This window comes from Oncorhynchus nerka, linkage group LG20 (assembly GCF_034236695.1).
Source record: "Oncorhynchus nerka isolate Pitt River linkage group LG20, Oner_Uvic_2.0, whole genome shotgun sequence".
In the NCBI taxonomy this organism is placed as follows: Eukaryota; Metazoa; Chordata; class Actinopteri; order Salmoniformes; family Salmonidae; genus Oncorhynchus; species Oncorhynchus nerka.
Window position 1 is genome coordinate 48,752,875 of NC_088415.1, and position 27,728 is coordinate 48,780,602.

Sequence of the window (27,728 nt, forward strand, 5' to 3'; positions counted from 1 at the left end):
CCACAATGGCCAAGACCAGAGAGCTGTGTAAGGACATCAGGGTTAAAATTGTAGAGCTGCACAAGGCTGGGATGGGCTACAGGACAATAGGCAAGCAGCTTGGTGAGAAAGCAACAACTGTTGGCGCAATTATTAGAAAATGGAGTTCAAGATGACGGTCAATCACCCTCGGTCTGGGGCTCCATGCAAGATCTCACCTCACGGGGCATCAATGATCATGAGGAAGGTGAGGGATCAGCCCAGAACTACACGGCAGGACCTGGTCAATGACCTGAAGAGAGCTGGGACCACAGTCTCAAAGAAATCCATTAGTAACACACTACGCCGTCATGGATTAAAATCCTGCAGCGCACGCAAGGTCCCCCTGCTCAAGCCAGCGCATGTCCAGGCACGTCTGAAGTTTGCCAATGACCATCTGGTTGATCCAGAGGAGGAATGGGAGAAGGTCATGTGTTCTGATGAGACAAAAATAGAGCTTTTTGGTCTAAACTTCACCTGCCGTGTTTGGAGGAAGAAGGATGAGTACAACCCCAAGAATACCATCCCAACCGTGAAGCATGGAGGTGGAAACATCATTCTTTGGGGATGCTTTTCTGCAAAGGGGACAGGATGACTGCACCGTATTGAGGGGAGGATGGATGGGGCCATGTATCGCGAGACCTTGGCCAACAACCTCCTTCCCTCAGTAAGAGCATTGCAGATGGGTCAACGAAACACACAGCCAGGGCAACTAAGGAGTGGCTCCGTAACAAGCATCTCAAGGTCCCGGAGTGGCCTAGCCAGTCTCCAGACCTGAACCCAATATCAAATCTTTGGAGGGAGCTGAAAGTCCGTATTGCCCAGCGACAGCCCCAAAACCTGAAGGATCTGGAGAAGGTTCTGTATGGAGGAGTGGGCCAAAATCCCTGCTGCAGTGTGTGCAAACCTGGTCAAGAACTACAGGAAATGTATGATCACTGTAATTGCAAACAAAGGTTTCTGTACCAAATATTAAGTTCTGCTTTTCTGATGTATCAAATACTTATGTCATGCAATATTATGCAAATTAATTACTTAAAAATCAAACAATGTGATTTTCTGGATTTTTGTTTTAGATTCCGTCTCTCACAGTTGAAGTGTACCTATGATAAAAAATTACAGACCTCTACATGCTTTGTAAGTAGGGAAAACCTTCAAAATCGGCAGTGTATCAAATACTCGTTCTCCCAACTGTACAAGCCTTGGATCTCAGGACAAGTTCAGTGGAATGGCCCCCTTCTGTAGAACAGATTTGACTAATGGTGGAGCTACATTCAAGCCTTGGATCTGGAGCATCTACCACCATGTCCCCACAGGACAACATTCAGCAAGTAATGTGAGAGTGGCTAGTGTATTAGGGCCATCTCTAATTGGCCCACTATTCTCACCAGAAACTAAATGACCCGCAGACACTGTGTCCCTCAGAGCCAACTGAAGACCACAGACGGCTACTGCTGCTCCTTTATGTTTCCATAAAAACAATCCTTTGCCGCTGACTGAGAGCCTACACAACTATTGGAAATGTAATTAAGGCTGGCAGCAGAGCCTTTTAAACGCTTGACTAGTGCAGAAACAAACTGCGCCCTTCAGACAAGCCAAAACTTCCATATGAGCGCGGCGGCGATCGATAAGAGCCACCGTTTTCTGAGGGAAAATGCAGAGGGAGGGGGAAAGATGCATTGCCTCACTTGACTGCCCTCAGTTTCTCACCCGCACATACTTAACTTGGCTCGGTGACAAGAAAAGCTCTTCTCCTAGAAAGCGAAATCACTTGTCGAAGCAATCTCGTGTGTCATTAAAAAGTAAACAAATATCTGCGGCGGTTCATGATGCTGCGTGACTGGACCTTTGGAGCATCTCGCTTTTGATGGAGGGAAAACCGGAGACATCTCTCTCCTCTCAACAGGTATTAAAGGTAAGGCGAAGTTGAGAAACGCTTCAATCAAGCTCAATTACTCAGCAGGCGTATACCGCGGACACTATTTCACATCGACAAAAGTAATTGTCATGGCTCAGCGAGACAATCATATCTGTTGTCTAAAGCCGCTATAAAGTGATACATTTTAACACAACAGCTCCCTTTCTCACAAACAGCTTTTGCCAATGGCCAACGTCTGAAGCTAGTGATTGAGCAATTATTGGACAGATTTGTCTAGCCCCCAGCAGTGCTTTTATTCACAGCATCTGTAGATAAAGGCTTGGATCATGAGCCAATCTTTGGCTTTGTAGCCCCTACACTGTGTGTAAAGCTACACATTTCAGCACTACCAGGAGTCCACTGGTCTGTACCAAACAGTGTTTCACGAGCTTGTAGCTCTGGATAACATCAGTTATCCAGAGCAACTAACAAGAGCAATTATGGTTAAGTGCCTTGCTCAATGGCACAGGCAGATTTATCACCTAGTCGGCTCGGGGACTTAAACCAGCGACCTTTCGGTTACTGGCCCAATGCCATTAACTGCTAGGCTACCTGCCACCCTAAATATTCATGACGGAGCTAGAAACCAGCCGTTTCCCTCCAATTAAAGAGTGTGGAGATCCGCCATTTGCCAATAAATGAATGGCTCTCGTAGCACGCCCAGCAAACAACTGAAACAATAGCCCTGCATAGAGATTCCCATCTGTGAAATTAGGCCGGAAAGCGAGGCGTATATCAGGACTGGGCGTAGTGGAACAACTGGAACCTCCGTGTGTCCCTGGCCTACATTTGGCAACAGCTAACGGGAGGAGAGGAGTGAGGTTCTGAATGGGGAAGAAGGAAGAACTACTAGTATTACTGAGTCATGAGGCTGGAAACACTCTAGTCTAGCAGGTAAGAGACACATTAAGTTATCAAAGACCAGAAGCAGCGACGTGTCTCCCATGCTACGGTGGTGGTGGTCCAAACTGAAAGCATCAGCCTTCAGAGAGGTGAAGAAGCTCGCTTCAAAGCCAGAGAGAAGTGAAGTCATTATTGGTAGGGGAGCCAAAACGATGTGATCAGCCGGTGAAGGTAGGGTAATGTTAGTGAGAGAATTCCCAGAGGACTTACCGTCAGGAGGCTGGCCTGGTGTGAAGTGAACAGGTTTGTCTGGAGGAGATAAAAGAGAGAGAGGGAGTTAGAAAGGGTTTTTTAGTTAAGGGAAGACTGAAGGACTTTCCCATGGGGTGAGCCACGGTAATTGAGTTGCTCCAAAAAAGAGCAGAGATGATACTCCTCTGGCTTGGGTTTATCGAACAGGTTTTAATGGAGTATCTGAGTGATGAGAGGTCCAATAGAGCTCACCAGAATGAACAATAATAATTTGTATTTTATGAAGAAACATACTCAGGTATTTTTTCATTATTATCCTAGTAACCCTTTTCACGAATACATTTAAAAGAAATACCTCAAATAGGCATATGATGAATGAAATATCCATTGAAGAGGACAACCTCTACACAGCAGAAAAGATTGTGGACCCATCCCACCCCCATGTAGGGTTTTTCTTTCCAAATCGGTGAGTTAGCTAATTGTCTTCTCCCTTATACATGGTCCTGCTGCAATAATGCATGTGTTATGTACTGTTATAGTCAAATAGTACCAGGGGTCATTTCTATTTCAACTCCAGTCAATTCAGGATTTACACTGAATTGGCGTACTTTCTGAACTGAAATTGAATTGTGTGTATTTATTCCATGAAAATAACTCAAAATATATTATTTTTCATTTCTTTCCCTAAGTCTCCTTGTGCCATTGAAATGCTCCGTCTGATTGTGTGGGTGTCGATACAAATGATGACATATTTACATACACAGCCTTGATTGACGTATAGGATCGTCTAGACTCCGCATACCCATTTAAAAGTAGAAGGATACATATGTAAATAAACAATGAATGTTCATTGGTTAGAAAATTCAGATCAGATTGTGATGTCATGATCTGGGCCAAAAACTCCATCACACCTGAACAGGTTGAAACTCCGGGCATTTTTTACAAACAGCTCTTTCACAATTTCAGGGTGTTATTTGGACCTCATAGTATGGAAATATCAAGCAAAGAACAGGAAATGACTTAAATGAACTGCCCCTTTAATCAAGATCTAATGCAATATTCTATTTTAATTATACTCTCGACGGTTTTAAACGCCTTCAGTGTTAAACTGTATTTGACTGGGTGTTGATTCGTCTTGAACCTTCTGCTCAGACAGCACATCTGACACAGGATTCTAGTACTCAGAAATAGCCTGGAATGTCTAATGCACATGACACTGAATAAAGCAGTGCTGAAAATGCATACGTCAGGTACTGTGGTGGAACACCTATGTGGGTGTCAGGAAACAAATTGGGACTCCAGTGATACTGGGGTGTTCCTATTTTAATCCCGTTGCACGGAGCCAATTAACACTCATTGATATAAAGCTTTGAAGACTTTACTGAAAACTGTAATTCAGGTAAAACACAAACCAATTAAGTGTAACTTCGAAGACAGACAGTCCCCATTATACAACTTACAGACAATATGTCACCCGCGAACACACTCGCTCTCCAAAACGTCACTCTAGTGTCGCTTAATGGTAATGTTGCTGCTCATCTACCAGCCACCAGGCAAAGCACAGAAAGAAGCTAATTCACCATCAGACCATTTTCAATTTAGGCCGATAACCACTCCAAGTGGGGACATTGTCCATGCAAAGAGCTTTCTCTCTCGTCCAAAGTCATTTCATCTGGCTACTTTATCCCACAGTTCAAAGTAAATGCCAAAGGCTTTGGGGGAGAGAAAGGACTCAAAAGGAAGGCTGCTTGGGCTGTGCGTTGAAGGAAAGCTGACTTTTAGCAGCTGAGAGATCCCCCCCCCCACACACACACTTCATTCAGCCTCAGCCTTTCAGATACGCCGGCAGAGGTCAAGTGGACCAGTCTTTCATATCTTGAGGTAGAGACTTCAGACACTCTATGGTGTTGTACAGTCTATATCAAATAAGCGACATCCTACTGACCCATTACTTTACCAAAAGCCATGCTTGCATACTCATTCAGCATTCCCCCAAGCATACTTATACATCTGGCAAGCAAATGCACTCTCGTAAAGCCTTCACACTATTGACCAAGACACACAGACACATGCTGGCTACAGAGAGACCAAGGGAGTACGTTGTAGCAGGGTGTGTGTGTGTGTGTGTGTGTGTGTGTGTGTGTGTGTGTGTAGTAGTAGTAGTATTGGTGGACGTACAGTTGTTGAGGAAGAGCAGCACGGCGAAGCCCAGCGTGGAGGTGGCCAGCAGGATGAGACATATGTTACAGGGGATCATAAAGTAGCGCACCACCAGGGACACCTTGTGTTGGTACATCCGGTCCCGCTCCGGGGGCGGAGTGGGGTAATGGCAGCTGGTCATACTCCACTTCCAGAGTCCGTCCCCGACGGGGAGGTGCGGGTAACGGGGTGGGAGATGAAGAACCACGGAATAAAGATGACACGCGAAACGAGGCAAGAGGAGGAGAGAATGATAGGCTGGGTAATGGCTGGTAGATTCAGCTCTGACTCAAGCTGTGTTCCACCAACTGCGTTGCAGTTGCTTTCAGAAAGACACGGCCAGAAGCTTTTAGAGGTTTCCAGGCAACTAATTTTGGAAACTAATAACATCCATTTGTGGGAAGAGGACAGACGGGTCTGGGCCTCCGCTCCTACAGCCCCCCACCTGCCCACACTACCTCCATTTTAATCCAAGCACTGGAAGGGGACCACGACAGATTGTATGTGTGGGGAGTGAGTAAACATACAGTATGAAAGTGTATGTGTGAACCAACCACACGTATGTGCACCTGAAAGTTAAAGTAATTAAAGTAAAGTAATTCCACAGTAAGGAGCCTCCTTGATCTCTTCACCGCCTTGGTGAACAATTCCACTTCTCACTGGTCTCCCGGCAGCCCTCAAGACAAAATGAACCAGGCACCCCTGCGCTGCCACAGCATTCGTCAAGAGTAGCCCCTGGTGACTTGGCGGGGAGCATCTTCCTTCAGCCTCCTGTGGCTGATAAACTGGGAGCCTTGGGGCTAGAGCTCCGGCAGCTCTGAAGCTGTAAAGACATTCATTAGCAGCCTCCTTTTCTTTTCCTTACAAAACGCTACAAGTAAAACAAGAACAACTGCTTCTTTGTATTCTTTGTGCCCGCAAGCTTATTGTTCCGTATAGCTCCAGTCAGCACCAAAATAAAGCCAGCAGTAACACGACTGTCTCCTCCGAGCACAGAGCTGCCCCTGTTGTCACGCTAGCGTAATTAGCGGGTGGCTAGTAAGCAGCTGGCCACCACTCGCTAAACCATATGCTCTCAGGAGTGTGAAGGGGGATATTTTTTTCCACTACCCCCTTTCCTTGTTTCAAAACAATATGGCTCCCTTGCCACTCGCATTTGGGGGCCACCCCTGGGGTCCGGAGAAAGCAGGTCAGAAAAAAATGTAGAGAGTGGCGGGAAGTTGGGGGGGAAACTATTTACGTGCCCCTTCACTGTCCCTTAGCGCAAGTTGCCTTCTCCTTAGCGCTGTTCCACCAGAGACCGGCTATACAGAAGTGACAAGCCACAGCCGACACTAACTGGAGAAAAATAAACAAAGAAACAGAGAGATAAAAAGAGAGAAAAAGACTGTTAAGACATTAACAGAATCACTGAAGACTGTGTTTCTCTATCGTTCCTTATGTCCACACAATGGAATATTCATCCAAAAATAAAATGGGGGGGGGCTCTTGTTACTTCCCTCTGTCCGAGAGTGTCACTAGGTTTTCTCCTTTTCTGAAAAACTGTCGCTTATTCACACATTTTTCATTGAGGAGAAGCTGCTCATTGAGGAGAAGCTGGCTCAATCTCGGTCTTTTCTCAAGCATCCATTCCTCCTGTCTGTTCCTCTTCCAGAAGCTACTCCCGGTTCCTGACGCTCACCTTCCAAGTTGTTCCTCCGAGGGACAAGGCCATTCACTGGCAGCCAAAACAACAACTTGGAGCTCCGCGTATTCATAGAGTACTCACAGCGCACACAGTCCCCAGGCAGCAGGTAGTCCACTGTGTCAATACACTTCGCTGCTCGGCCAGCCAAGCCCCAGCCAACGAGCGCGAGAGAGAGAAGCCAGCCAGCGGGCTGCAGATAGAGACAACCAGAGCAGAGCAGGAGAGCGATAGAGTGAGAGATGAAAGAGAAGGCGAGCGGTGGCGCCTGACACTCGGTCTCTTGATCACCGTCACTATTCGGAGCAGTGCTTCTCCCTGCCTGCCTCAGCTCTGACGAAAAGACAGCGTGGCGAGGAGAGGGGGAGTGAAAGAGAGGGTCTGTCTCTAACAAAGAGGGGAGGGAGAAGGGGAAAGATGAGGGAAAATAAAAGCTTCAGGGAATACTTGAGTCCTGTTGGGGTGGAGGGCAGCAACAGTGAAAGAAATAATACAACTAGAGGGATTGGTGTCAAAGATGCGAACACCATCGTTTAATCCGAATGAGAAAGAAACTCCCATCAAAGTCAAAGTCAATTGAAAGGTTTCTGACACACAAAAAAACTAACATTTAATGACGTGAATTAATTAACCAAGGGGGAATCAAATGCTAATCTGCTGGAAATGTGCCTTTGTAGAACCCCGCCTATACACTTCACATGAATAAGCCCATATTCAATTAAAAACATAGTCAAACTGTTGATTTTTGTTTGCCTCTCTCATGGCATCGTGCCACGTGTTTGTTCCCCTTTCCCCCCATGATAAATAACAGACAACTGAATATTCCGCAGATCTGGCGAACTGATCTGAGGAGAACAAATGTGCACTTAAATCCATAGCCTGTAAATTCGATGTGCTTTTTTAAAGAACTATTTACATTTCTGTTCAGACACTTATGAGGTCAGAATCGCGGGGCGGTTCCGCCTTGTTTTGAAACACCCCCATCCGTCAATATCTACTTACACCGACACAATAGCAAGTGATCATCCGAGCAACACAGACGCGAGGCAGCGTATATCAAATATTTATGTTCTTTCACTCACTATCTTTCACCCGATCAATACCTCACACACACACACACACACAATGCATAGACATGGATGAATGCGCACACACACGCAGAAATGCGTAGACACACGCACACTGATGCATAAAGTAGCTGCAGTAATACAGAAAAGGCATGAGCAAACCATCTCATTGTGCCACACCTAACAAACAAACACGAACCAGACACATTTCTCTCTCTCAAACACACACACACACACTGTGCATTTATTTCAGTCTCTCTCTGACATACACTCACACACACAGACGTGGTGGGGATCTGCTCTGGTCCTGCAGTCTGGAGGTAACCTCTCAGAGAACACAGGGTCACCCAGGTCTCTGTCAGCTCTGCCCTTGCGAGCAACATGACACTGTAGCCAGGTAGGTTTCTTCAGCCCAGAGGTCTGCTTGAGCCCTCTTCCATTGCACATCAAGGCTGAGTGATGGACTGGGAAAAAGAAAAACAACCTCTCTCTCTTTCTCCCTCTCCCCCTCTCTCTTAGACGTGGTACAGAAAGGGACAATCAAATGATCTTCCTGCAGTGATCTACAGTACCTAAACCATGTGGAATCCATTCGGTAGAGGGCGCCACTGAGCCGTTGCTCTTCTGATCCACTCACTGTCGAGCCAACACGACCCAAATAAAATCCTCAGTTCACATCAAAGCTCATCTCTGATCAATTTTTCATGCTGATATTGCAAAAGGTTAACATCGCTGTCAGAGAGCTTTGAAATGACTCCATTAAGGAGCCAAAGGAGTTGGACTGACCCCATATTTAACACGCTGATGGGCCAATCAAGAGGAGGTACAGTGACTTCACAATGACAGTGACTTCACAAAGTATTGACACCCTTTGACGTTTTTGACGTTACGGCCCAAATTTAATTGGATTAAATGTAGATGTTTTGTCACTGGCCTACACACAATACCCCATAATGCCAAAGTGGAATGATGTTTTCAAAATGTCTACTAATTCATTTAAAATGAAAAGCTGAATGTCAATAAGTATTCAATCCCTTTGTTATGGCAAGCCTAAATAAGTTCAGGAGTAAAATTGTGCTTAACAAGTTGCATGGACTCACAATAATTGAAACAATGTATGAAAAAGACCAGGTAGGTTTTCCAGTGCCTTGCAAAGAAGCTTACCTTTTGGTAGATGGGTAAATCTAAAAAAAACTGACACTGAAAATCCTTTTGAGCATGGTGAGATATTAATTATTAATTACACTTTGGATGGTGTATCAATATACCCACTCACTACAATGATAAAGGTGTCCTTTCTAACTCTGTTGCCGGAGAGGAAGGAAACCGCTCAGGGATTTCACCATGAGGCCAATGGAGACATTAAAACAGTTACAGAGTTTAATGGCTGTGTTAGGAAAAACTGAGGATGGATCAACAACATTGTAGTTACTCCGAAATACTGTACAGGAAGCCTGTACAGATAAAAAATATTCCAAAACATGCCTTCTGTTTGCAATAAGGCACTAAAGTAAAACTGCCAAAAATGGCAAAGAAATGAACTATGTGCTGAATACAAAGCATTATGTTTGGGACAAATGCAACAACACATCACTCAGTCCCACGCTTCATATTATCAATCATGGTGGTGGCTGCATCATGTTATGGGCATGCTTGTCATCGGCAAGGACTAGGGAGTTTATGATCAAAATAATCTAAATAGAGCTAAGGACAGGCAAAATCCTAGTGGAGACCTGGTTCAGTCTGCTTTCCGACAGACACTGGGACACAAGTTCACATTTCAGCAGGACAATAACCTAAAACACAAGGTTGCTTACCAAGATGACATTGAATGTTCCTGAGTGGCCTAGTTACAGTTTTGACTTAAATCAATCAAATACCAACTTGACAAAGCTTGAATAATTTTTTAAGGAATAATGTGCAAATATTGCACAATCCAGGTGTGCAAAGCTCTTAGAGACTCGCTGCCAAAAAATGTTCTACAATGTATTGTCTCAGGGGTGTGAATACTTATGTAAATGAGATATTTCTAAAAACATGTTTTCACTAAGTCATTGTGGGGCATTGTGTTTAGAATATATATGGTGTCAAAAAATATATATTTAATCAATTCTGAATTCAGGCTGTAACATCAAAATGTGAAATAAGTCAAGGGGTATGAATACTTTCTGAAGGCACTGTACATGCAGCTTGTGTTATGTCTCTGTATTCTCGGAGTGCAAGATGCACTGTTTGGGTGATTGGGGACAAAAATATTTGGATCTGAGTACGTGAGAGCAGTGGAGTGCACGTCCTGGTCTTCCAGACGACCAACGTTTCGAAGCGAATTGATTAAAGGCCATTTGAAACAGCTGCACGCCGACCCGAGTTACAACTTCGATTACGGTAAAAAGGGTTGTTTGTATTCAATGTTTGTGTGTGCAGTTGTGACATGAAGACAGTGTCTGATGTGACATGAATTATAGATGAGAAATTAGCTTTGTCCATAATCCAAAAGGAGGCAGGGAGGAGCTAAATTGAGATGGTCAAATTGCCTTGTGAATCCAGCCGTTCCGTCAAGCCCATGGAGACGATAAGACGTTACGCCCTATCCAAGTTTCACCAGCAGGTGAGCGAATTGTCCGCCTCGGTATTAGCTCCAATCCCCATAAATTACAGCGTTCTGGTGTTCAGCAGATTCCCAGACTTCCCAATCAACAGGGTGTCCAAGCTGCCGTCCACAAATTTGGATGCGGGAGGGATTGTAGCTGAGCATGGCTAACATCATTATCCTTCATTGGGTTTAGGAGTCACAGAGCAAGAGCGAGCAGAACAGACCGATTGTTGAGTTTGGGGATAGTAATCTAAAGTGAAATCTAAGTGGGAACGGGGATGTACCAATGTTCCAAAGCAGGGTGGTCTTTTCTTTACACCATGACTCACGCCTTGACACACACAGGACAGTGCGATAGTAACGTGTTCATCCCTCCAGTTGCAATCAATGAGCATGCCGGTGACGCCCAGGGCTGATCTCAGCCCACTCGTTGCAGAAGAAACTGGAGCTGTTCCGGGTCAAGCTCTGCTGCTTTAATAGCCATTCTTGACTAATTGAGCAGCTGTCTACAGCTGACCCTGGTTATTATTGGTGCAGCTGTATTGTTGGCTGGATTGTTCATATGGGATGTTATTCTGCTGTCTGTAGCTGATCCTAGTTCAGTTACTACTCCTCACCACCAGCATGGCCATCCAGTCATAATCTCCCTCCCCTTATCCTCTTCCACCCATCTCCACATTTCTTTTAACGGACCCCTCCAAGATGGCATTTCTTGGCACCTATGGTCGTAACCTAAGGGTTGATCTTGGTCCTCCCACACCACTCCCATTGTGGCAGTACCCTGAAGGCTTAGCAGGGCCTATGTCTTGCCCCCTAGGCATCCCTGCCACCACTGCTACACTACTTTGTTAATGGAGAAGAGCTAACTAGCAGCAGCCACTCATTCATTAGCCCTGTGCTTTCTCAACGCCCCCCCATTAGTGCTAACAATAATGATCTGAGCGTTTAATACCCTCTTTGCTCCACTGCCTCGCCCTGTTTATTCATTTTTTTTTTTTATCCCAGGCACTTTTCTCTTAATGGCCCTTGAAGAAATTATTCTAATGGGTTTGCACAGAGAGAGAGAGAGAAAAAAGGGAGGAGGGTAATGTAGGAAAGAACTGCGGGAGCTTTGTAGCTAGTGCCGAGCTAGTTGGGGCCTCATGCTCTTTCATGTGGCGGGCATGTGGAGCGTGAATGTAAATGTGGCACTGGAGGATGGGGTGGTGTGTGTCAGGGTATAGACGGTGTCAGTGATCCACGGAGAGAGCAGTTGTTGTTGGCTTTGACAGCCCTGACATTGCAGAGGTACAGTGGTGGAGCTGGGGGTTGATTCAGGTGTCAGTCTCTGGCCCCGGCAGCGATCTGTCAACTAGGAAGCATTAGGGCGAAGTTACACAGTCTATGCCAGAGGTGCACTTCACAATTCAGGCTCCTCCAGTTCCCTAGCCCGGCTAGCTATCGTTAGTTCGCTTGTTCCTTAATCAATGATTGCCACTGATTGGCTGGTGACTGAATGCACCTGGTTTCCCAGCTAAAAGGCAAACGAAAAACAGCAGGATCTTTGCACCCCTGGTCTATGCCATTGATACTACTGCAGATGTTGTGTCATGGTAACAGACAGTGTGAGACACTGAATGGCCACAGTAGTTTACCTGAAAGCTTTTTCCCCTGACAATGACCTGAGGTCAGAGTAGCCTACTATGGGATGGATACCAAGCAGTCAGGGTTAGAGGTTGTGAACTGCAAAGGGATGAAGAGTGGCGTCGAGGGCTGCTGGTAAGATTGTGAACATCCTATCTCCAAAGCAAACAGTGCAAATGGCATGAGGGATATCTACCAACCCCACACACAGGAGGAACCTACCGACCACAGCATGAGAAATTGATTTCTGTGAGTGCACTCAGAACTAAATAAAAATGTGGCAGAACCTATTTATCATACCATACAGGAGCCAGTCAACAAAACAAAACGAAAAGAGTTGACTACAGAAGCTTGACATAAAAAATTGTGGCCAAACTGAGCAATCGGGGGAGAAGGGCCTACGTCAGGGAGGTGACCAAGAACCCAATGGTCACTCTGACAGAGCTCCAGAGTTCCTCTGTGGAGATGGGAGAACCTTCAAGAAGGACAGCCATCTCTGCAGCACTCCAATCAGGCCTTTATGGTAGAGTGGCCAGACAGAAGCTACTCCTCTGTAAAAGGTAAAAGGCACATGATTTGACAGCCCGCTTGGAGTTTGCCAAAAAGGTACCTAAAGGACTCTCAGACCATGAGAAACAAGATTCTCTGGTCTGATGAAACCAAGATTGAACTCTTTGGCCTGAATGCCAAGCGTCACCTCTATAGGAAACCTGGCACCATCCCTACAGTGAAGCATGGTGGTGGCAGCATCATGCTGTGGAGATGTTTTTCAGCGGCAGGGACTAGGAGACTAGTCAGGATCGAGGGAAAGATGTATGGAACAATGTACAGAGTGATCCTTGATGAAAACCTGCTCCAGAGCGCTCAAAACCTCAGACTAGGTGAAGGTTCACCTTCCAACAGGACAACAACCCAAAGCCCTCCGCCAAGACAACGCAGGAGTGGCTTCGGGACAAGTCTCTGAATGTCCTTGAATGGCCCAAACAGAGCCCGTCCTTGAACCCGATCGAACATCTCTGGAGAGTCCTGAAAATAGCTGTGCAGCAATGCTCCCCATGCAACCTGACAGCGCTTGAGAGGATCTGCAGAGAAGAATGGGAGAAACTGCCCAAGTACAGGTGTGCCGAGTTTGTAGCATCATACTCAAGAAGACTCTAGGCTGTCATCACTACCAAAGGTGCTTCAACAATGTACTGAGTAAAGGGTCTGAATAGTTTCTGAATACACTTTAACAACAGTATGGCATGTCTACATGCACGCACACTTCTCCACGTACACTTCTCCACGCACACTTCTCCACGTACACTTCTCCACGCACACTTCTCCACGTACACTTCTCTACGCACACTTCTTCACATACATGCATATCTACAAGCCCCTTTTTACTTATCAAAGCTGACAGTGACAAGCTTTCATATGCTGGGACCTTTTCATTTGCATTTACAGTAATGAACTGGCTCTCTAACTCATACCCTTTCTCTCTATCCTCTACTCCCTGCTCATTCTCCATCAAGTCAGATCCTCTTAGATATCTGGGGGAATCTTAATTGGCACGTAATCCCCTTAGTTGAGAAGCCGTCCAAGAAGAAATGTCTATAAATTATTTATATTCCTAATCAGACGCCTCACATTCAACTTCTCTTGCAGACAGCTTCGTGTTTTCGTAAATAATTGCATTCCTTTTAATAGGATACTGGGAAATGAGGCCAGGGTTGGCAGAAAAATATTTTTTTTAAACGAAGAAGATGAAGAGTTATAGTGATGAAATGAAACGTGTTCCTTGCAGACAGTGTAAAGATGGATATATGGCATCATTGTAAAGAAACCTGTTTGTTACACAAGTCAGAGTAGATCATCTCCCCTGTGCTGTGTTACAGCAGCAGCATGTCCAGGGGAGATGTCTGTTGTTGAATTGAATTTATTTTGGGCAGCAGATATATACAACAAAATGCACAATGTGTACCCAGAGGATATCACTTGAAAGTATTCATTAAAACGCTTATTTCCAAAGTGGTCCTCGATGGTAAAACGAACTAATGATTAAAAGACGAAATTACAAATAACCATAAATACATTCATTTATATTGGCATCCTAAAAAGTGTCACTATTCACTGCACTTCTCCCTAACCTTAAAAATCAGCCATATTCATTTCACATTAAAACATTAAAATCTATGCATTCATTAAAATCTATGCATTCATACCGATCCTTCAATAAAGACACCTGACCAGCAGTAGGGGCCACAAGGGACAATGGAGACGTTTCTCTTACTTAGACAACCTTGTCCAAATGAAAAACTTTTAAAGCAATTTTTCTTTTTATTTGCGTGATCTCCAAGGGAAGGCTATTTCATAGACAAATGTCTGTATAGAGAAACGTGCTCCTCCCAATACTGTTTACTCTTGGGATTTTACAAGACATAACACTAGATCTGGTATTGTGACTGTGTTGGTTATAGACCAACCCACACAGAGAATAAACAGCTTACTATGGTCATGGTGTGACAGCTACATCATTTAGGCCCATGAATTTCCGTTTCATCAGGATAATATCATTGCTCCACAGTGTCAAAAGCTTTCTGCAGGTCTAACATGACCATACCTGTATAATTCCTCTTCTCACTTTCCAGCTTGCTATGGTCAAAAAGGCGGAGAAGGCATGTATCAGTGGATGGAGCTGTTCTAAAGCCAGAATGTAGTTCAGAAAGAAGTTTTAGCTCAAGTTGATTAAAAAACGTATCTCTCAACAACGTTGGATAAGGTGCTGAGGATCGACACAGGCCTGTAGTTTCCTTCATTTGTTTATCAAAGCTTTTGTGGAGCGGAACCACCCAGGCTGTTTTGAGGTCATTTGTGATACCTTTGCTATGGTCAAAGTTGTAAATGAAAGACTGGCCATGGTATCCAGGGTAGATGAGGCTATAGTGGGAAAAGAATGTGTTCAAATCATTTGCAGCCTTTGCCTGGTCATAACATAAAACATCATCAATATCCAGGCCAATACTACAGGATTTTACCTCATGGGGAGTTTTTGAGCCAATGTCCTTAAACATTTTCCACAGTTTATGAGTTTTAGAAGTAGTCATTAACAGCATTTATGTAATGTTGGGATTTGGTCTTATCCATTTTGTATCTTGCCTGGTTTCTACAGTTAATATAACCGTCATAATCTTGTTGTAGATGTGTCCTTCTGAATCTGGCCAGGTAGCGATCCCTTTTCCTTATGAGGTCTTTTCCTTTTGAGTATTGTTTCATAGACCGTACCTTCGTGTATTTATTACCTGTCTCTAGTAGTAGTTTGGATGTCTTACGGGTACATAAGGTTACCATATGATCACTAAAACCAATATTTAAGACTCCTGACTGACAGACGTTATCTTGATCTGATACAATAATCAAATCCAAAGTCCACACCCGGGATGGCTCAACAGTCAGTTGTTTCAGTCCAAATATCTGATTAAAGTTGTACAAGGCATTTACTAGTGTGCTTCTCTGGGTGATAACTGCACATTTTGTATTAAAATCGCCAAGCAGAATACATTCTCTATTAGCAAATGCATTGTGATCGCAGCAATTTGATTCAAGAAAAATCATGTATATTATTCTGCTTAGGAGGCTGATAGCACACACCAACAAGTATAGGACGACATTTAGGAAGAAGGATATCTACCCATGCAACCTCAAGACCATCCATTTTCAGATCTGAACGAGGGTTCAAATGTACATCATTCCCAGTAAAAACAAATACGCAGCCACTGTTTCGTTTTCGGGTTAATACTATGAATTCTATATACCCGGTAGCTCAACCTCATCGTCCTCAATTGACCCATGTCTCAGTAACTACTGCAGCCCGTTTGTTAGAAGCAAGGAGTTTTCGTTCCTCTAATTTCGGCAGCAGGCTCTGTGCGTTGACATGAATAAAGTGAAGACCTCTCTGATTGAAACAGTCAAACATGTCATTTTCTGTGCCCACTGCTGATACATCAACTATCTCATCTAGATTGGACTCCTCATCCCCGCTTGTGTCCAGCATCCCAATGTTTGGCACTGCATTTAAACAGCAAACACTGCTAACAAGAACATGTTTTACTTTGAGACTTTACAGCTTCATCATATCACAAGGGGTTGATAGCTCCACACTTTATGTGAACAAACAAATCACAAACGTCACAAGCACCCGCTTTTGAATTCTTCCTTACGGTCTTACCACAGTTCGGGCATAGTTGTTTAGCTTGCTTTGTGGTGTTTGGGCCAGGACAGGGGTGTACATCGCCACAGAGTAGCAGGCTGAAGGTAACTAGCAGCTTGTTGGAGTTGTCAGTGGTGCTGCAGCGTTTCCTGTGTACATTCCCAGAGGGGCTCAGCTGTTCCTGTATGAAAGGTGATATCAGGTAAAGTTGTTCATGGCCAAAGTTCACAACATGAAAGGGAAGGTTTCCATCCACGTCTTTCGGTGGAACGGGAGTTTGGGATAATCGTCAGAATAAATCAGAAACGGCAAAGCGAAACTTCTGGTATTGAGCGAAACGATCCTGTTGTGACTGCAGTAGACTGAGCCAGGGGGTCGCGGGGTCTCATTGACACAGGTGTTCTGGAGACGGCGGGAAACAGGCTACTTTCATCAGCCCAGAGACAAGCTGTTGCCGGGCGGAGGGTGAATCAGCCTGAACACAGCTCTAAGACAGGAATATCTCTTCCTAACCTTGAAACCCACTAACTGTCTGTCAAAGAAGCTTCTACAGACAACGACACACACACAAACACACACACAGACACTCTTTCATTGAAATAGCAAAAGGTGGATAAACAAATTGCCAAAATTTTGTGGACAGGGCTGGGAAAACTTGCTGGTGAGGTTGTTTGCCTCAGATGATTCAAGAATATACTTCTTAATGCTTGGAGACACCCTGCCAGGGCACAGGTGCTGAGGGATTGTTATGAGGAGCACTTGATATTTGCTGTAGGCCTTGCCCCATCCAATCAAAGCCAAGACATTTAAGGACACAGCCCCTTTGCTCTCATCTCTTCTATTGAGCCATGGCAAGCAAAGAGACTCATTATTTCTCTAAAGCTTGGACTCAAAATACACTTCCTACTAGAGTCAAGGGTCGGTGTTAAACCTTGATAAACTCTTCCACTTTTAAGGCGCCATGACATAGCTATGTTTGAGTCTTAATACTTGCCTATGCGGCAGTTATTGTCATTATGTATGCATGGGGTTATTCAATACGCCAGCAGCATACCACCCTGGATCCCAATGCTGGCTTTAACCAGCAGCAGACCACCCTGCATCCCACTGCTGGCTTTAACCAGCAGCAGACCACCCTGTATCCCACTGCTGGCTTTAACCAGCAGCAGACCACCCTGCACCCCAATGCTGGCTTTAACTAGCAGCAGACCACCCTGCACCCCACTGCTGGCTTTAACCAGCCGCAGACCACCGCTGGCTTTAACCAGCAGCAGACCACCCTGCATCACACTGCTGGCTTTAACCAGCAGCAGACCACCCTGCATCCCACTGCTGGCTTTAACCAGCAGCAAACCACCCTGCACCCCACTGCTGGCTTTAACCAGCAGCAGACCACCCAGCACCCCACTGCTGGCTTTAACCAGCAGCATACCACCCTGCACCCCACTGCTGGCTTTAACCAGCAGCAGACCACCCTGCACCCCACTGCTGGCTTTAACCAGCTGCAGACCACCCTGCTTGGAGACACCCTGCCAGGGCACAGGTGCTGAGGGATTGTTATGAGGAGCACTTGATATTTGCTGTAGGCCTTGCCCCATCCAATCAAAGCCAAGACCTTTAAGGACACAGCCCCTTTGCTCTCATCTCTTCTATTGAGCCATGGCAACCAAAGAGACTCACTATTTCTCTAAAGCTTGGACTCAAAATACACTTCCTACTAGAGTCAAGGGTCGGTGTTAAACCTTGATAAACTCTTCCACTTTTAAGGCACCATAACATAGCTATGTTTGAGTCTTAATACTTGCCTATGCGGCAGTTATTGTCATTATGTATGCTTGGGGTTATTCAATACGCCAGCAGCATACCACCCTGCATCCCACTGCTGGCTTTAACCAGCAGCAGACCACCCAGCATCCCACTGCTGGCTTTAACCAGCAGCAGACCACCCTGCATCCCACTGCTGGCTTTAACCAGCAGCAGACCACCCTGCACCCCACTGCTGGCTTTAACCAGCAGCAGACCACCCTGCACCCCACTGCTGGCTTTAACCAGCAGCAGACCACCCTGCACCCTACTGCTGGCTTTAACCAGCAACAGACCACCGTGCACCCCAATGCTGGCTTAAACCAGCAGCACACCACCCTGCACCCCACTGCTGGATTTAACCAGCAGCAGACCACCCTGCATCCCACTGCTGGCTTTAACCAGCAGCATACCACCCTGCATCCCACTGCTGGCTTTAACCAGCAGCATACCACCCTGTGTCCCACTGCTGGCTTTAACCAGCAGCAGACCACCCTGCATCCCACTGCTGGCTTTAACCAGCAGCAGACCACCCTGCACCCCACTGCTGGCTTTAAACAGCTGCAGACCACCCTGCATCCAACTGCTGGCTTTAACCAGCAGCAGACCACCCTGCACCCCACTGCTGGCTTTAACCAGCAGCAGACCACCCTGCACCCTACTGCTGGCTTTAACCAGCAGCAGACCACCCTGTATCCCACTGCTGGCTTTAACCAGCAGCAGACCACCCTGCACCCCACTGCTGGCTTTAACCAGCAGTATACCACCCTGTATCCCACTGCTGGCTTTAACCAGCAGCAGACCACCGCTGGCTTTAACCAGCAGCAGACCACCCTGCGTCCCACTGCTGGCTTTAACCAGCAGCAGACCACCCTGCACCCCACTGCTGGCTTTAACCAGCAGCAGACCACCTTGCACCCTACTGCTGGCTTTAACCAGCAGCAGACCACCCTGTATCCCACTGCTGGCTTTAACCAGCAGCAGACCACCCTGCACCCCACTGCTGGCTTTAACCAGCAGTATACCACCCTGTATCCCACTGCTGGCTTTAACCAGCAGCAGACCACCGCTGGCTTTAACCAGCAGCAGACCACCCTGCGTCCCACTGCTGGCTTTAACCAGCAGCAGACCACCCTGCACCCCACTGCTGGCTTTAACCAGCAGCAGACCACCTTGCACCCCAATGCTGGCTTTAACCAGCAGCAGACCACCGCTGGCTTTAACCAGCAGCAGACCACCCTGGACCCTACTGCTGGCTTTAACCAGCAGCAGACCACCCTGCATCCCACTGCTGTCTTTAACCAGCAGCAGACCACCCTGCATCCCACTGCTGGCTTTAACCAGCAGCAGACCACCCTGCACCCTACTGCTGGCTTTAACCAGCAACAGACCACCGTGCACCCCAATGCTGGCTTTAACCAGAAGCACACCACCCTGCACCCCACTGCTGGATTTAACCAGCAGCAGACCACCCTGCATCCCACTGCTGGCTTTAACCAGCAGCATACCACCCTGCATCCCACTGCTGGCTTTAACCAGCAGCATACCACCCTGTATCCCACTGCTGGCTTTAACCAGCAGCAGACCACCCTGCATCCCACTGCTGGCTTTAACCAGCAGCAGACCACCCTGCACCCCAATGCTGGCTTTAAACAGCTGCAGACCACCCTGCATCCAACTGCTGGCTTCAACCAGCAGCAGACCACCCTGCACCCCACTGCTGGCTTTAACCAGCAGTAGACCACCCTGCATCCCACTGCTGGCTTTAACCAGCAGTATACCACCCTGCACCCTACTGCTGGCTTTAACCAGCAGTAGACCACCCTGCATCCCACTGCTGGCTTTAACCAGCAGTATACCACCCTGCACCCCACTGCTGGCTTTAACCAGCAGCAGACCACCCTGCACCCCAATGCGGGCTTTAACCAGCAGCAGACCACCCTGCACCCCACTGCTGGCTTTAACCAGCAGCAGACTACCGCTGGCTTTAACCAGCAGCAGACTAGCCTGCATACCACTGATGGCTTCAACCAGCAGCAGACCACCCTGCATCCCACTGCTGGCTTTAACCAGCAGCAGACCACCCTGCACCCCACTGCTGGCTTTAACCAGCAGCAGACCACCCTGAATCCAACTGCTGGCTTCAACCAGCAGCAGACCACCCTGCACCCCACTGCTGGCTTTAACCAGCAGCATACCACCCTGTATCCCACTGCTGGCTTTAACTAGCAGCAGACCACCCTGCATCCCACTGCTGGCTTTAACGAGCTGCAGACCTCCCTGCATCCCATTGCTGGCTTAAACCAGCAGCAGATCAAGCTGCACCCCACTGCTGGCTTTAACCAGCAGCAGACCACCGCTGGCTTAAACCAGCAGCAGACCACCCTGCATCCCACTGCTTGGATTAACCAGTAGCAGACCACCGCTGGCTTTAACCATTAAAAGACCACCCTGCATCCCACTGCTGGGTTTAACCAGCAGCAGACCGACGCTGGCTTTAGCCAGCAGCAGACTACCCTGCATCCCACTGATGGCTTTAACCAGCAGCAGACCACCCTGCATCCCACTGCTGGCTTTAACCAGCAGCATACCACCCTGTATCCCACTGCTGGCTTTAATATCCCTCTAGTGGTGTAGGGGCTGTGCTTTGGCAAAGTGGGTGGGGTTATATCCTTCCTGTTTGGCCCTGTCCGGGGGTGTCCTCGGATGGGGCCACAGTGTCTCCTGACCCCTCCTGTCTGGGTTGGCGCCCCCCCCTTGGGTTGTGCCGTGGCGGAGATCTTTGTGGGCTATACTCAGCCTTGTCTCAGGATGGTAAGTTGGTGGTTGAAGATATCCCTCTAGTGGTGTGGGGGCTGTGCTTTGGCAAAGTGGGTGGGGTTATATCCTTCCTGTTTGGCCCTGTCCGGAGGTGTCCTCGGATGGGGCCACAGTGTCTCCTGACCCCTCCTGTCTCAGCCTCCAGTATTTATGCTGCAGTAGTTTATGTGTCGGGGGGCTGGGGTCAGTTTGTTATATGTGGAGTACTTCTCCTGTCCTATTCTGTGTCCTGTGTGAATCTAAGTGCGCGTTCTCTAATTCTCTCCTTCTCTCTTTCTTTCTCTCTCTCGGAGGACCAGAGCCCTAGGACCATGCCCCAGGACTACCTAACATGATGACTCCTTGCTGTCCCCAGTCCACCTGGCCATGCTGCTGTTCCAGTTTCAACTGACCTGAGCCCTAGGACCATGCCCCAGGACTACCTGACATGATGACTCCTTGCTGTCCCCAGTCCACCTGGCCATGCTGCTGCTCCAGTTTCAACTTTAACCAGCAGCAGACCACCCTGCACCCCACTGCTGGCTTTAACCAGCAGCAGACCACCGCTGGCTTTAACCAGCAGCAGACCACCCTGCATCCCACTGCTGGCTTTAACCTCTTGCTTCTACTCGGGACGCTTGCGTCCCAACTAGAGCTCTGGAAATGCAAATGCGCTACGCTAAATGCTAATAGTATTAGTTAAAACTCAAAAGTTCATTAAAATACACATGCAGGGTATCGAATTAAAGCTACACTCGTTGTGAATCCAGGCAACAAGTCAGATTTTTAAAATGCTTTTCGGCGAAAGCATGAGAAGCTATTATCTGATAGCATGTAACACCCCAAAAGACCCGCAGGGGACGTAAACAAAATAATTAGCATTTCGGCGTTACACAAACCGCACAATAAAATAGAAAACATTCATTACCTTTCACCATCTTCTTTGTTGGCACTCCTAGATGTCCCATAAACACTATTTGGGTCTTTATTTCGATTAAATCGGTCCATATAAAGCCTAGATATCGTTATATGTAGACTGTGTGATAAACGAAAAACATCGTTTCAAAACGTAACGTCATTTTTTAAAATTCAAAAAGTCGACGATAAACTTTCACAAAACACTTCGAAATACGTTTGTAATGCAACTTTAGGTATTAGTAAAACGTTAATAAGCGATAAAATTCATCAGGAGGCGATGTAAAGATCATTAGCTGTCCGTCTGGAAAATGTCCGGCTAGAAACTCAACGAAAATATCCGGTCCTAGACCTGAGGAGATACGGTGCCCTGCATGTGTTTGACCAAGAAAAAACTCGAAGGGAAATGACAAGACTCTAGACACCGTGTGGAAGCTGTAGGTACTGCAATCTCAGTCAATTAATTGTGGTTCACCTTTATCAATGGGTTCAAGTAGCGCATGGATATATTTTCCCATTTTCAGTGATCAGTTTTTCCTGTGCTTTTCGATGTAAATGCCGTTCTGGTAAAGCCACAGCAGTGATTTAACCAGTTTTATAAACGTCTGAGTGTTTTCTATCCACACAGACTAAGCAAATGCATATACTATATTCCTGGCATGAGTAGCAGGGCGCTGAAATGTTGCGCGATTTTTAACAGAATGTTCAAAAAAGTAGAGGGTCGACTTAAGAGGTTAACCAGCAGCAGACCACCCTGCACCCCACTACTGGCTTTAACCAGAAGCAGACCACCCTGCACCCTAGTGCTGGCTTTACCCAACAGCAGACAACTTGCACCCCAATGCTGGCTTTAACCAGCAGCAGACCACCGCTGGCTTTAACCAGCAGCAGACCACCCTGCATCCCACTGCTGGGTTGAACCAGCAGCAGACCACCCTGCATCCCACTGCTGGCTTTAACCAGCAGCACACCACCCTGCATCCCACTGCTGTCTTTAACCAGCAGCAGACCACCCTGCATCCCACTGCTGGCATTAACCAGCTGCAGACCACCCTGCACCCCACTGCTGGCTTTAACCAGCAGCAGACCACCCTGCATCCCACTGCTGGCTTTAACCAGCAGCAGACCACCCTGCACCCCACTGCTGGCTTTAACCAGATGCAGACCACCCTGCAACAGACTGCTGGCTTTAACCAGCAGCAGACCACCCTGCGTCCCACTGCTGGCTTTAACCAGCAGCAGACCACCCTGCACCCCACTGCTGGCTTTAAACAGCTGCAGACCACCCTGCATCCAACTGCTGGCTTTAACCAGCAGCAGACCACCCTGAATCCAACTGCTGGCTTCAACCAGCAGCAGACCACCCTGCACCCCACTGCTGGCTTTAACCAGCAGCAGACCACCCTGCACCCCACTGCTGGCTTTAACCAGCAGCAGACCACCCTGCACCCCACTGCTGGCTTTAACCAGCAGCATACCACCCTGTATCCCACTGCTGGCTTTAACCAGCAGCAGACCACCCTGCACCCCACTGCTGGCTTTAACCAGCAGCAGACCACCGCTGACTTTAACCAGCAGCAGACCACCGCTGGCTTTAACAATTAACAGACCACCCTGCATCCCACTGCTGGGTTTAACCAGCAGCAGACCACCCTTCATCCCACTGCTGGCTTTAACCAGCAGCAGACCACCCTGCACCCCACTGCTGGCTTTAACCAGCAGCAGACCACCCTGCACCCCACTGCTGGTTTTAACCAGCAGCAGACCACCCTGCACCCCACTGCTGGCTTTAACCAGCAGCAGACCACCCTGAATCCAACTGTTGGCTTCAACCAGCAGCAGACCACCCTGCACCCCACTGCTGGCTTTAACCAGCAGCAGACCACCCTGCACCCCACTGCTGGCTTTAACCAGCAGCAGACCACCGCTGACTTTAACCAGCAGCAGACCACCGCTGGCTTTAACAATTAACAGACCACCCTGCATCCCACTGCTGGGTTTAACCAGCAGCAGACCACCGCTGGCTTTAACCATTAGCAGACCACCCTGCACCCCACTGCTGGCTTTAACCAGCAGCAGACCACCCTGCATCCCACTGCTGGCTTTAACCAGCAGCAGACCACCCTGCACCCCACTGCTGGCTTTAACCAGATGCAGACCACCCTGCATTCCACTGCTGGCTTTAACCAGCACCAGACCACCCTGCACCCCACTGCTGGCTTTAACCAGCAGCAGACCACCCTGCACCCCACTGCTGGCTTTAACCAGCAGCAGACCACCCTGCACCCCACTGCTGGCTTTAACCAGCAGCAGACCACCCTGCACCCCACTGCTGGCTTTAACCAGCTGCAGACCTCCCTGCATCCCATTGCTGGCTTAAACCAGCAGCAGACCAACCTGCACCCCACTGCTGGCTTTAACCAGCAGCAGACCACCGCTGGCTTTAACCAGCAGCAGACCACCGCTGGCTTTAACCATTAGCAGACCACCCTGCATCCCACTGCTTGGTTTAACCAGCAGCAGACCACCGCTGGCTTTAACCATTAGCAGACCACCCTGCATCCCACTGATGGCTTTAACCAGCAGCAGACCACCCTGCATTCCACTGCTGGCTTTAACCAGCAGCAGACCACCCTGCACCCCACTGCTGGCTTTAACCAGCAGCAGACCACCCTGAATCCCACTGCTGGCTTTAACCAGCAGCAGACCACCCTGCATCCCACTGCTGGCTTTAACCAGCAGCAGACCACCCTGCATCCCACTGCTGGCATTAACCAGCAGCAGACCACCCTGCATCCCACTGCTGGCTTTAACCAGCAGCAGACCACCCTGCATCCCACTGCTGGCATTAACCAGCAGCAGACCACCCTGCATCCCACTGCTGGCTTTAACCAGCTGTAGACCACCCTTCATCCCACTGTTGGCTTTAACCAGCAGCAGACCACCCTGCACCCCACTGCTGGCTTTAACCAGCAGCAGACCACCGGTGGCTTTAACCAGCAGCAGACCACCCTGAATCCCACTGCTGGCTTTAACCAGCAGCAGACCACCCTGCATCCCACTGCTGGCATTAACCAGCAGCAGACCACCCTGCATCCCACTGCTGGCTTTAACCAGCAGACCGCCCTGCATCCCACTGCTGGCTTTAACCAGCAGCAGACCACCCTGCATCCCACTACTGGCTTGCCTCTGAAGCTAAGCAGGGTTAGTCCTGGACGGTCCCTGGATTGGAGACCAGATGCTGCTGGAAGTGGTGTTGGAAGCCCAGGAGGAGGCACTCTTTCCACTGGTTAATCAAAAATATACAGTGGGGAGAACAAGTATTTGATACACTGCCGATTTTGCAGGTTTTCCTTACAAAGCATGTAGAGGTCTGTCATTTTTATCATAGGTACACTTCAACTGTGAGACACGGAATCTAAAACAAAAATCCAGAAAATCACATTGTATGATTTTTAAGTAATTAATTTGCATTTTATTGCATGACATAAGTATTTGATACATCAGAAAAGTAGAACTTAATATTTGGTCAAATACCCATGTATTTAAACCCAGGTCTGGTTCATAACTGACAACCTGGCCAGCTGTACTGTGGTATAGAAGATACAGCAGCTCCTGCTTGCCTTCCAGTCACCAGCAAATGAAAAATCTCAAACAATTGGCAGAATTCCCTGTAGGATGTATGCAACATTCAAGTTGCAGAGTTTTTTCTCAGTGAACAGCAATTCCAGGCTTCATCACTGAACTGCATCAATGTGAAAAAGACGAGACATAACAAAAACAATCTGTGTATGGACTTCGGCGCTCCATGCAGGCACTTTCCGATTGTTGAGAATTCCCCCTGGGTGTAAGCCCAGACCTATACCATATGTGAAGGGAGATGTAAGGGGTAGAGAGAGGTGGGAGAGGAATAAGTACTGTACGTCATTACATTATCTTCCCCACTACTCCCTCTCTGTCTTCATCATCCACGCCACGAAAGCCGTAACTCAATCTATGGCGAGAACGAGACGTCGCACTTTCGCGCAGCTGTTCACTCGTCTGTCTTCCAGAGGGAGAAGAAGAAAGCAAACGCTAACACTCGACAGTGAGTTTGGCGTGGCGACGGCTAGTGAGCTCATCCATTATAAAAAAATGATAAAAACCGATAAACTAGGTAAATGATGAGGAACAACAACGACGACCAAAACGATGGCAGAGGCAGTTGAGTAGTTAGAGGCCTGCAGAGCGAGTGGAAGTGGCAGCCTGGAGTGGGTATTTAAGCCTGGAGTTAAACCAGACAGACGACTTGTAGTGGGGAATGGGGAGAGTCATAGCCATGAGGCAAATTCCACATCCTACCTGGCAGCCCAGAGAAGTGACACAAGCCAACAAGGGCCCAGTGGTTTGCTAGGGAAGTGGGTAATGGCTGAAACTGAGGCCTACATCGATAATTTGCAAAGAGTAGAGTGCTGCACATTCAGCCAGGCACATGTATCACACACACCTACAAAATCACAACACACCAGAAGTCACATACCACCTGTCAACGTGCATGCGCACACACGGCACACAGTCTACATATCAAACTAATTTGATGCTACTACTTTAATATGGTAGTCTCCCTCATATCCTTGTCTAATCGTAGAACTAGAGCAGATATAACCTACAGGCCTCTCTACCTCCTACTAAATTCACATGCCCCTATCCGATGTGGCAGCAGTTTGAATTATTGCACTGTTGCTACGGTAACACACGGCATGCAGAAACTGTGGCGCTGCGAGACATATGGTCGTTTGTGAGATTTAATTCATAGCCAATGCAAAGGAGGCCGCTTGGCCTGGTTCACAATTGCACGGTGCTTTTGATAATTTGGGTCAAGTGTCACCATATTTCTACGAGCAAAACAAAGGAAAACAGCTCTGCCATGTCTTCTGTCGTTCATCTCCCTCTATCCTAACACTTGCGGGCATTTGCATTCTGTTGGCTTTAGCTATTCCCTTTAATTTCTTCCTCTTGTGTACTACATTTCCTGCATGATAACTTAGCAGCAATTTTAACACCGGCGTAGCACAGTGGCCGTGGATAATGCCTTATGCATCCAAAGTAGAGAGAAATCACATCGTTCAAAAGTCTACTTTGCTTCTCTGTTCCTTCCCTCCCCCATTCATCCTCTCCAGTTTCACATAGAAATCCCACTGGTGACAATCAAATCCAGATTTTGTTATATGACCCTGGCAATCTCCCTTTTCCACCACTCTCCAACCTCACGACCCCAGAGGAAAACCCACCCTGATCACGTGACTGGCCTTTCCAAGGCAACAAATGATTTCCCTGGCCCATCAGCTCACTTCAGTGTCAAAGCTCACTTCATGTGATCTTGGTCACCATCTCTTTAAGTAGACCACCTTGGAACCCTTAAAAGGATTTGTCATTACGTGTTCATTACCGTTCATGGTGTCAGACTGAGGCATGTACACAAGTCAGCTGGAAAATGGTCTGGATGTGTGCGATGTAGTGTGTGATTGAGGATCTGGGGCACCCTCCTTCAAGTGGAGTGACTGGTGGTAAAAATAGACCCGGTTGAAAGGAATAGGTTCATCAGGGCTCATTAGTGTGTGATGAATGACCTTGCTGAGGTGGCTCGGCTAGGAGACCTACTGCTGTTTTTATGCCCCGGCAGTTGTGGCCAACCTGGGGCATTGGGAGGGTGGATGGTGGTGGGGGTTGTAGACCTGTGGCTTACAGTTACTTGCTCCCACAGGCCTGGTCTCTGAGTAATGCTCTCTATTATAACAGTGAGAGTGAGAGTGGGAGTGGGTTTGGAACACATATACACACACAGT

The 27,728-nt window shown here is 47.5% G+C and overlaps 1 protein-coding gene across 3 annotated transcripts in view; it reads right to left on the reverse strand.

Moving 5' to 3' along the window:
* LOC115101912 (agrin-like) overlaps positions 1–27,728 on the reverse strand; it is a 492,981-nt gene that overhangs the window by 304,314 nt on the left and 160,939 nt on the right. For 2 of the 3 annotated variants that reach the window (XM_065005557.1, XM_065005556.1), the window contains exon 3: positions 3,050–3,088. In XM_065005557.1, the coding sequence (XP_064861629.1) occupies positions 3,050–3,088 (39 nt within the window). Of the gene's footprint in view, positions 1–3,049; positions 3,089–5,209; positions 5,531–27,728 lie in introns of those variants that run through there. The other variant, XM_065005558.1, reaches the window with a different exon arrangement.